Genomic DNA, 11,821 nt, shown 5'->3' on the forward strand with positions numbered 1-11,821 from the left:
TAGCAACGCCAAAGATCGGGGCAATCAAAATACATTTCATGCAGTACGCGGATGATCTCGTAATCCTGGATCACACAAAAATAGGACTTCAAAAGGCACTCACTGCTTTGGCAATATATAACAACAAAAACAGGCTGGTAGCAAACCCGACCAAGTCAAAAATAGTCATCTTCGGGCACTATCCCAAAAAAAAAAGAGCAAATGGAGCCTCGGCCACCTGACTTTGGACAGCATCCAGAAATACGTGTACCTAGGGGTCTCCTTCCATGAATCGGGACTGTACGGCTCCCATTTAAAGAAAATCCAGGGTAAAGGGAAGACCATCACCTTTGCCCTATGTAAACTACAAGCCTCCCTACACAGCCCATCAGCAATTGCCATCCAAAGAGTCCTCAAGGCCAAGTTAATCCCGGCCCTAAACTACGCACAACAGGCTTATCCAGGCAAACTGAATAAGGAGATGGAAAAAATTCACTGCGGGGCATACAAGAGACTGTACCATCTACCGAAATGCACAAGAAACACTCTAATTCGCCTGGAATTCTCCCTTAACCAACAAATGCTGGAAGAGATGGCAGCCCTAAGTAAATATTACTACCTCACAACAGCGGCACGCGACAACACACTGAAGGCCGTCTTGAAATACATCTTTATTGAACCAGGGAACCCCTGGTCAGCCATCCTTGAAACAGCCAAAACTTAACTGAATCTGGCGATTGAGTCGTGGAACCCAGATCTTGTCAATTACACGACCATCAAACACGTGACAAAAAAGCAAGTACGTGCATGCTCCCGGGACCTGACCTGTAGTCCCTCACGAAAAGAGCCTTTCACGAGTCCCTATGCCTGCCGCACACCGCGCATAACCCCCGAAACCATCTCACGCAGGCCGTGGACCTTTCAGCACTCCACAAGATTCTCGCCTACAGACTACACCCCCTGCCGCTCAAAGAACTATATCACCCGGGAAAAGCAGGCACGGGGCCTCGGGAATGCAGACTCTGTAATTATAAACGTGAATCATTGGCCCACTTACTATTCTGCTGCCCTGCCCTACGTGTACCCCGCACCCTCTACCTCAGGCCCATTCTTAGGGACGCCGGATCACGTACAGCTAAGGAAGCAATCCATCAACTATTCACCTTGAGCATAGTAAAACAGATGGCCTCATTTGGAAAATTCATACAACAGACTCGGTCCGAGTTGATGGCCGCCAAGGCCACGCAGGAATAGAGACTTTGTTGTGGGGCACCGGGTGGCCCGCCCCGATCCCGGACTGAGTGTGTCCTTCTGAACTTTGATAACTTGCCTGCAGAAACACCTTTGGTTTTACCTTTTGTAATTTTATACTTTGGTTTTAATGTAATGGTTTTAAGTAACCACACAATAAAATTATTCATTCATTCATATGTAGTAGACATTTATACTCTCTACCATTCCTATATGACTCTTAGAGTTTATCCATGTATATCTCTTCCTTGAGTGACTTTACAACTTGTACATTTGCACAAAAAAAATCGGTTTGTATCTCCTACTTGTGTGACTCTACAACTTGTACATTTGCAATTTTTTTTTCAGTTTCTACCTCTTCCTTGTGTGACTTTACAACTTGTACATTTGCAATTTGTTTTCTGTTTGTATCTTTTATGTAACTCATGTAATCCTAAATCCTTATATATCGCAACGGGTTCTTATGCAAAGCGCTCTGACACCTTCGGGTAATGTCGCGCTATATAAAATCGCATTAAATAAATGAAAAATACACCAGCAAGGAGAATAAGGGGTCGCTTCTGACACCTTGTAATGTGCAGGGCTTCCTGACAGTTAATCCTCATATTTACACATGATTAATGTAACTTTCTCCATCGCTGGCGCTTTTATCTCATCTTATTTTGTGTGAGTAAGTACTCTAGGAAGTTTAACACCAGCCAGCCCTTCGTAAGAAGTGGCCCATAAGCAACTATAAGCAACTAAGTGGCCCATCCAGCACTCAACCATGGACCAACGGCAGAGGGCGCAGAGTTCCTATGGAACACATCTATGACCTTCTGTGGGTAAGACCCTGCGTTCGGGCGAGCCACGCAGTCGCAGACTGTCTCGACCTCTGAGTGTCGGCTTGGTTCAGGCTTTCGCGCCTGGCTGCGGCCTAGAGTCAAGGAGAGGACGGAAGGTGTCCTTAGAAACAGAAGAGAGACTACGATCGGTTAGAGCCCGAACACGACTCCTCGAGTCAATTTGTCGGCCACCTTAAAGTAGCAAATTTTGTGATGAAATAAGATAGGAAAAACACAAATAAGGTATTTTTTTGCATAGCAATGAGAAATGTAATTTGAGAATTGGTTAATCTTTATAAAAGATATATGTATTCACTGACTTAAATGCAATTGAGTTGTGCAAATTAAGCGGAAAGGAATTACGTTTACAGTGAATGTTTATAACAAATAATGTTTTATTTCAGTTTTCCTATTTGAGTTGTAGTTTTGACATGTTGTGGTACAGACAGTGACATCCTTGCCTTTAAACTATGTTTATGATCAGATGCCTATCACTAACACAGAAAATAGACCGATAGTGGCGGAAGTCTCGCTCATTGGTGGTAGAGAAAGCTGTAACCATCTTTGAAAAACACCTTCATCATAAGTTAACAAGAATTTTTTGTCAAGTAAATATTTTTATGAGGGAAAAAAGAAGCGGAAATATTCTAAAATTCGGTGCATAACCGTTATCTTAGTAACTAAAGCAGACGAACCACATTCTAAGAAGTTAATATTTGCTGTAACATTTTTCCAACGATGTTCCATTTTGAGTTCATTTTATAATTGTTTATGCTGACACTGTTCTTCTAGCTTTCCTTTGCTTTTGGCTGTTTCTTTATACTATAATCACTAAATGTGCATATTTTCAAAATGTCGTTTGGTGTGGATGTCGACTGAGGGCGTGTCCGTGCTAGGAGCTTGTTCCTAGTCTGTTTTCTCTTTCCTTCTCACAGCAGCCTAAAGGCGCGATTGGCTAGCTCACTTCCCGTGGCTGCGCAGGCGCAATTCTCCCTTCTCTTTCCCTCTGTGTCCCTGAGCAGGTAGGTTACAGCAGGCCCCAGCCCAGAACATCCAGACACCAGTTAACTTGTTGGTGGGTTACTGCTTGTGTAAGAGTGCTTATAAGGGGTGAGCGACCAGTGAGACGTGATCGCTGCAGAGAAGGTTACTGCAATGGGTTGTTTTCTGCGAGGAGTGCTGCAAATGGGAGGGGTCACTGCAGTCATATCTATCAAGTGATTCCAATTTGAGTGGCGGACCAACATTTTGCACTGTTTTAGTATCTAATAACCCGTTATCCTGCTGAGATTTCAACTATTTATTCATCTGTCGTACATTTCAGTTGGAATTAAAAACTATATCATCATTTTCAGCTAAGCTAGTGATTCTCATTTATATCTTGAAAGGTTAACAACTATATGCACCCGAGATATATATACTATGTTTCCCCAAGAAGGGATTGTTGGCTAATTCAGGGCAATTGCTGAGGAGTAGGGTAGATCAGTGCTGAGAGGGTTACTGCAGTAAGTTAACGGTCAATGCTAAGAGGATTACTGAAGATGAGCTTGTGCAGTGTGGAGGCAATCACTGCAGACAACAATTCTTTTATGCAAAGATTGATAACTGCAGAGCGTCTTATTCAGCTTTGCCATTGTTGGACTGATAATTTGGTGGTGGTCATACTTATCACTGCCATCTGGTTTTCGGAAGTCAATTGTTTAATATTATACTGTTGTTACACGACAAGGATATCCAAAGTACTTTGGAGCCTTTTGGTGCAACATTGGTGTTGTATTCCAGAAACGTTTAGTATGGGGCTTGAATACCCATAATGTTGCTGATAAGTATATTTTATGTCTAGCTCTTTTTAGAGATGTTATTAGAGATGTTATAACTGCAACAAACAAATGTTGTCCTACTGGACCAAACGTGCATTGGCCAGTGAATCCTTCTACTTCTTTTTTTTAATCTAAGTAGAGAGCACAAAACGTAATATGGTATCTACTGAGGGAGTCCAGGATCAAGCCACCCCTTCAGCTGATCTAGTACATAATACGTACCAAAGACCTCCTTCAATGATGTAATTCCACCACCATAGCTCTGCACATAAAAAATATTCTGGGACTTAAGGGAAGATTTTATAATGTCTTGTCTGATATTTGTTTGCAGCTTCTTGTGTATCCATCCCTTGCTGACCCTCAACATGTACGCCTGCGCCAAGTTTGTGTCCACCCCTTCCTTGGTAAGTGCATTCGATACTGCTTCCCTTCAGTGTATGGTTGCAGAAAATTATGGAAATTGTCGCTATAGGTTGCAGATGTTGATCAGTACATTTTCTAGGTGGTCTCTGGTTGTATGCTCCTGTCCAACAATGATGCACACTTTCTGTGTTAATTGGGGGGGGAAATCACTAGTTTTCTGTGTCACACCAGGAGTTTGATGCTTTAAGCAGATTGTGGTGGCACTTTGCATGTCATACCTAGGAGGACCTAGAAACCGTATCTTAGCTATTAAGTCTCCTCTTTACTCAAGCTACTTACCCACAGATACCTTCAGTATTCATGTCTCTTAAACACTATAATTAGTGTCAATCCTTGACTGATTGCTCCTGTCCCCTACAACTGGATTGATGGTTTTACACATTTACTTACCTGTCCATGAAGGGTTTTTCATAGGATGTGTTTATTATGGGAGCCTATGACTCGTGTTCTCCTTGCATCCCGAAAGGACTTGAAAACCCACCTCCTAAAACCCAACCATTATGGTTAATACTCACAACAATATTATTTGCTTATTCCCACTTTAAATGTTAAATAGTGTTTTTTTTTTTTTTTATTTTTTTTTTTTTTTACTTTTGCTATATTTGTAAAGCAATTATGCGTCACCTGTGACTAGGTCCACAGAGTAGACCTACTAGAAATAAATTATTCCCTTAGATTGTTTGTTTTCTAGAAGACGCTTGGCTTTTTTTTTTTTCTTGTTTTCCATGGAGTTTTCAGTTGTGTGGGATCAACAACCTTCCCTGATATTACAATCTTTTCATGTCCAGGTCTTTTGCTCGGGCTACGGGACTTTGTAAACAGTGCAAATTGGTCTCAAGTCTATGCCTTATTTAACCACTGGTTCTTGTCCCACTTGTTTAAAAACTCAATCTAACACTTGGCTTTAGAGCTGGTTCGCAGTAAACACACCCGTAACATAGAAACACTTGTGTTCAGCAAGCAAATTCAGAATTCTGGTAAATGCTGTCCATCGGAATCTCTTACAGCAAGGTGGTGCAGTATTATTCAAGGAGAATCTTTCACCTTGGGTGGCCTTGAAAGTTAGTCTTCATATAACTGATTCTGCCCTTTCGCTTTTGAAGGTCTTCCACATTCATGATTTCTACAGTAATTTTTAACCAACTAATGCAGATGAGTTCGCAAATCTTCTCTTTGAGCCCTTTAAGAGGTAATATTCGGCTTGAAACTTGTCTTCTGCATACGGATGGAAACAGTTGCTGAAGCCTTGACTCTTTCTGGGGACTAGTGTTCCGAAGGGCCACCCTTGTGGGTGATACGCTAATTTAAATTCGTTCTCCGGCTAGCAACACTTGGGCAAAGCCCTACCTTCTCCAAAACTATAAAGTACCCCAGCTGACCCTATGTTGTTGCGACCACATTTGTTGGTTGGCAGCCAAGTTTCAAAGGTTAACGCTGTGCACTGCTTAGCAACGCCTTCTAGTTAATATCTGCACTTAAGTACCCGACCGCTGGGCATATCTTCCCAGTCTTATTAGGAGCGCACCTGAATCTTTAATCATTCGAGTTCTCTTTATCTCTGTTTTGCTTCATGTGGCATTCAGTTTGTTTATGTTGTAAAGCTGAAATGTTTCTTGCTATTGCCTTTGAGCAGATTAAGCCCGCCCCTTACATTTTTAGTTTGCCAACATTTGACCTTGGACTTTGTAGTTGAAGTTAGTGCTTGGGGTGTTTATGCTTATTGCTTTCTCTCCAGGGCCTCCCTTGTTGGGCCATACAGTGGTTCTGTTACAGCTTCTCTGCCTTGATACATGATCAAGCCTTCTTATGTCTCTGCGAGGTTGCAGAGACATTATATACAGGCAAAATCACTTTTATGAGAATTTTTCGGATCAAGCGGAAAGCCGGCTTTCACTACACCACTTAGCAACAAACCATTAATTTGGTGGTTTTTTTATGTTTTGTAAATGGAGGGCGTGGTTATACTTGTTAGAGGAGGGCAGGCTCCCTTAATATACGGCAGTGAAACCCCTGAGCCAAAGGATCGGGGGGCAAGGGAGCTTCAGTGAGGTTTTAGTAGTATATAGAATATGGTTCATTGGCTGCCACCAGCAATGGCTGAGTCACGCAGTCCATCATTAAACCAGTCAGCTGAAATTTTGGTTGGCCGAGTAGCTACGACTTCGTGCTGAATAATGAGATTTGTCATATTGTGGATTGTTTTCACAATAGTAATATTGGACTTGCTCATTTTTGGAGTTTTCTAAACTATGTGGGCTCCTTGTTAAGCAGAGTGTGAAATTACTACTTAAAAACAAAGCCAGTGGCATACATTTTCAGTTGTAGTCCAACTAAATATTTTCATGACAAAAGGCATGATCCTTTCCACTTTGAATTGCATTGAAGTGTGTAAATATTTTGTTTTCGTGCTTCAAACGCAGCCCTCAACCGCCCTCGCATTTGAGCATACCTCATGCTGTCCAAAATGGTCTCTTGACTAAATGCTTGAATTCAGCAGCTGAACGTTGTCCGCAGCAATGTATCCATCTTTGTGCAGCATTTCTGATAACTCTTGATCTGATTGTGTTAGAAGCACTTTTTTGTGAAGTAAATTGTACAGCAGAGATAGATTTAGCTGTGTAAATCCAGGAGCCCCTATTGCGGACTTGATTTGATTTAAAATTCATAAAGCGCAAACGAAGGACCGGAGGCGTCTTGGCGCTGCTCTAAACAGGTAAATGATAAGCAGGGAGACGGAGAACACTAATCGTGCATGAAAAGCCAGGTTTTAAAATTGTTTCTGAACTTAAATAGAGAGGGGGCCATTTTAAACTCCAGAGGCAGTGTTCCAATTTCGAGACGTACAACCGACTAGGCTCCTGTCTCCCCCGGTAGCCAATCTATAGGTAGGAACTACCAAGTCTCTATCTAGGCTGGAGTGAAGATTGCTGCCTGGAAGATACCATCTGAATCGGTCTTTTTAAATATATGGGGCTATGGTCATGAAGTGCTTTGTAGGCTGTACACCGGCCCTTAAATGTTATCCGTTTCCTTACAGGTAGCCAATACAGCTTAATGATGGCTTGAGAGGCCGAACGTGCTGCAGAGTTTTGTAGAATTTGAAGTTCATCAAGGACTTTTGGCAATTTTTTATATAAACAATTGCATTCGTGTATTCTAGATAGAACTAGAGCAATAATAACGGTCTGTATCAGACTTTACTTTAAGCAGAATTTATGAGAATATAAGGAGGGGCTGGTGTGAAAAGTTTTTGGGACCGGAGCATAACATTTCATTTGAGCACAGAATGTCTGTCTGCCCTTCCTTGCCGGTGCCATGCAGCAGAACCAACTCATTAGTTGCTGTTGCCATACATTACAGGAATTATTGCGGTTTCTTCCAGTGTGGTCATATGCTGTCCTATTGATGCGACCTGTGCCTCTCTTTGAAGTTTGCATGTGCTTGTAAGACCGTGGAAGTGCTGTGTTCTAATTTTAATTATTTAAAACAGGTGAAAAATGGCTCCAGGCTGCTTTGCCGACCACTCTCGGCATCCGTGCTGAACCGACCTGAAGCCAGCACAGAGCAGGTAAAGTAGCCAGTGAAGTGTGTGTTTTGCCACTCGCCATGCTTATACCATAAGTGCAGTTCGGTATGTTTCCCAATGGGCTGTGACGGATGCAGACGAAGCAGTCATCTCTAATCGGCTGGCGTAAATCGTCTGCTCACAAAATGGTTTTCATTTCATGGCTGCACTATTGGATACAAGGGCGCATCAATATTTGGTGATCACTCGCAGCGCTGCACCATTTTCCTCATTCGGGCACTGCACTCGAGTCCTTGAGAGCCCTTCCTCGCCAGGCATGCCCCCTTGGAGCCGAGACAGCTACTCCACTTGTGTGTGGGCTTTGGGCAGCCATCTGGTGGGCTCCTTGCAGGAACCCGAACATTCTGAACTAGGGTGTCACATCTTGCACAGAACAGGCCATGTGTGTGTATGTTTTGGGGGGTAAATAAATGCAAGACCGCTGCAATTCAGTTTCCATCTCCGACCAGCAGATGGCGGTCTTGTCTAGTATGTCAGTCAAATATGATAAGACGACAAACCAACTGTTTGGAAGCTGGAAACGAATCTCTGCCTCGGTCTTTGCTAAGCGGCAACCATGGTACGTTGCTTTGTAAAATTCATTTTTATATTTGATTTTTAATTTCGAACTTAAAGTTTGAATTATTATAAAATATTAATAGTGTTTTGAAATGTGTAAAGTAGTTATAACAATTTTTGAAAAACGATCAGCATGGTAGCTGGAAATTGGGACGAGCTGGGAAAGTCGGAGGACTCATCAGAAAAGTCAGTTCTCTTTGACGTTGCCATACTGGGCTATTTATTATTTTATTCTTTCCTCTAAATTGCTCATAATGTATGAATGGTGTTTGCTACCATAAAGCATTCTGTTTTAGAAAGAGTCGCAGAACACAATTATATTCGCATTTAATCACACCTGTGATGCAGCTTCGGTGGTGGTAAGAAACAGTATGTGGTAGATGTGTGGGCTTGTCCTATTGTATGGTCTTAACAATATCCTTGCTTTAAAGATGTATCACCCTGCAAGTCCTCAAAGCTGGCACAAGGGGAATTAGAGTTGACCCGTAAAATACTTTTTACTGAAGTAGTTGCAGCTTTTGGGATTTTGAACAAATGGCCACGTGTGTCAGATGGGATAATACCCGATCAAGTCAACACACTTCTGCACATACACCGGGAAGAGAACAGAAAGAAAATCACCTCAGAAGCCCTAAATAGAGGTTTCCAGGCTGAAGTAAATCAAAAAGCGATGTTGGCATGCTTGAATTAATGCCCATTATTGATGATTACTTGGGCCACAATCCAATCTATCATTTCTTTTGCCCATCATGCCGCCTCAGATTACACCCAGTTATATGGATATCAGCCTTGGTCCTGTTCTTAAAGGGCCAAGCAGGTCCTCACCAATCCAGAGCGCAATCAACAAAATACTGGTTTAAGTTAGCTGAATCTCTTCAGTCTGCTGCAGCTTGGTTGCAGTGACCTAGCGAGTACGGGACCTACATTTGGGTGTACCCGGCGTACACAGGGTGTCACACTAATGAAAACGAAGAATAGCTCAAACACGCCTATTAAAACAGCCAGGATATCCTCTTAAGGCAAGCGTCTGGCAAAACACCCAAAAAAGTGCTTTAATACACTGAATAAGAATTCTCGACTCCTAGAGTTCAGCATTAAAATGATCTAGATTAGGCTGAGTCTAAGACCAGGACTCCTGCTCCGATGCACCGTGCAGAGCCAGCCCTTAGACTGCACATCCTCAAAAGGATTTGCATGGCCGGTCACATACTAATAGCTATCCCCTTTCGTCAACTTTGAAACACAGCATGCATTAATGTTTTCAAGGATTAATAATTATAAATTGGTGGACAGAATTGAGGCAAAATTAGCAACTCTTTAGTTCTTGACTCTAGAAACCAAACCATCGAAAGTCAACCAGTTAACTTGGTGCAATGCGTTGAACGTTACTGTGTTCAGCTCCTTTTAGTAACTTGTGATCAGTTTGAGCTAGAATCAAATGTTTCTTTTATTGAAATCTGCAGATTATGCTGTAAATCCTTGCTGCACATTGGAATTGCATAATTCCATTGGTCGTGCCTTCGGACTAGGTAGAGAAATATAATGTTTCACACGAGTAGGTTATCAGAAAACACTGATACTCCATGTCTGGGTCAAGAGCCCGCTTACCACCCTCTCCCCTCTCACACTCCTCCTCCATGCACATTTATGCATCTTCTACCTGCATTCTTAAGGTCACAACATTTTGTAAAAGCCTGCCTTTGATTCTTCTATCACACGTGTGTACCTTTTTGTGTTTATAAAAGAGTTTAATTTATAACCCGTTCTGTCAGTTTCACATGGCGTTAAAATATACAGACCCGAGTGTTAAGATTGACAGTGAGAATTGTGTGCAAGTCTATTAACTGTAACCTGTGTGTTGCTGCATCCTTATGCCTAATTGTTAATTGGTGTCTCTGGCATCTATATACAGTGCAAGTTTTACAACTCCTGTTCGTTTGTGCATAGTTTGAAGTCCTACATTTTCTAGGCTCCTTTGCTTGTGTTGTGTACTGCCACCTTTTGACATCTGTTTCTCCTTGCCAGACTCTCTCGGTGCTGCCAGTCCAGAATGTATTGACCCAGGTCGCTCGACGAGGGTTTCAGACCAGTGCTGTTTCCAGAGATATTGACACTGCAGCCAAGTTCATCGGCGCTGGTGCTGCCACTGTAGGAGTGGCTGGATCTGGTGCCGGCATTGGTACTGTGTTTGGAAGTCTCATCATTGGCTATGCCAGGTAAGAAATTCTTGAAGCCCCCAGTTTCAGTCCCCCATGTAGGGCCAACATTCACAGTTCCCTGTGCTCAAGTCAGGTGTAACATCTCACCCCTGTCCACGCCACCTCTTTTAGCTTTTCCATCATGGCCAACGTTTTCTGACCCCTGCAACACATTTGTGCCAGTATTTCCAGTCTTTTCCTATGCCAGCATTAGTAGGTTTCCCAATCTAAGCCAGCTCTCGAATGCCCTATACTAAATTAGCACCAACATGTCCTGTCAGTCATAACTTTCCAAACACTATCAGTGGGAGTACAAGAAGACTTCAACAGCAATTGTCTGAAATCGATAGCCCAACATCCGGGAAACTTTTGTGTCGGCACTTGCTGTCACATTTCTACAGAATACACATTTAAATTGAAACCATTAAAACAATAAAATTACCTTACTAGTTTCAAGAACCTATTTCTACTGAACTAAAAGGGCAGAAGACATGGACACTAGTGAGCTGCTGTACTAAAGACTGAGTTTCCTCTGATGCTGTTGTCTAATATGTACCTCTCTTCCTCTTTCAGAAACCCATCCCTAAAACAACAGCTTTTTTCGTATGCCATCCTGGGCTTTGCTCTCTCCGAAGCCATGGGTCTCTTCTGTTTGATGGTCGCCTTCCTCATCCTGTTTGCTATGTGAAGGGTGTTGACAGCCCTGGCCTATTTTTACATATATGTTCAGGTGTCTGTGACTTCAATCGTTCCTCCCATAACCCCATGGGCACTTGTAATTCCTCACTATTTGCTCTCCATTTCAGCTGCTGTGTTCAGGGCCTCAGCTGGCCCTCTGTTACTCTGAGGGAAGGTGAATAAAAACTGTAATTATCGAACCCCTAGACTGTTTGCCCTTCATTTCTTGTGGTAAACCGTTCTCTGTCATGACAAGTAGTTGTTCCCAGCTCATGAGATTCTCTCAACAATACAATTTCGTTATTTGTGGTGGTAATTTTTTTTAAATGTAAAAAAAACTCAAATCACTTGCGTAAAGTGCTGCGAGTCTGCAAATACTTGTCTCATGCTGGTGTAACCTCAGCTCATTCAGGACGGGGGATCAAAGGGCCCAGAAGTGTGGATGGTCTTTAGAGCCATAATTGATAGTGCTGAGGAGTATCTGCTCGAATCAGGTGCCATGCG

General features: G+C 42.5%; 1 protein-coding gene across 2 annotated transcripts; it reads left to right on the top strand.

Annotated features, from left to right (window-relative positions):
• The first annotated feature begins 3,003 nt into the window (after window positions 1-3,003).
• On the top strand, window positions 3,004-11,517 carry ATP5MC2 (ATP synthase membrane subunit c locus 2). Of its 2 annotated transcripts, none has more exons than XM_086965233.1 (5): window positions 3,004-3,076; window positions 4,206-4,278; window positions 7,788-7,865; window positions 10,467-10,657; window positions 11,213-11,517. In XM_086965233.1, exons 2-5 carry the CDS (start codon window positions 4,240-4,242, stop codon window positions 11,325-11,327), a joined length of 423 nt encoding a protein of 140 aa, XP_086821359.1. In that variant the 5' UTR covers window positions 3,004-3,076; window positions 4,206-4,239; the 3' UTR covers window positions 11,328-11,517. The 2 variants fall into 2 exon arrangements, with proteins under 2 accessions (XP_086821359.1, XP_086821366.1); XM_086965240.1 differs by having other exon boundaries at window positions 3,076-3,129.
• The last annotated feature ends 304 nt before the right edge of the window (window positions 11,518-11,821 follow it).

This window comes from Lissotriton vulgaris, chromosome 1_1 (assembly GCF_964263255.1).
Source record: "Lissotriton vulgaris chromosome 1_1, aLisVul1.2, whole genome shotgun sequence".
NCBI lineage: Eukaryota > Metazoa > Chordata > Amphibia > Caudata > Salamandridae > Lissotriton > Lissotriton vulgaris.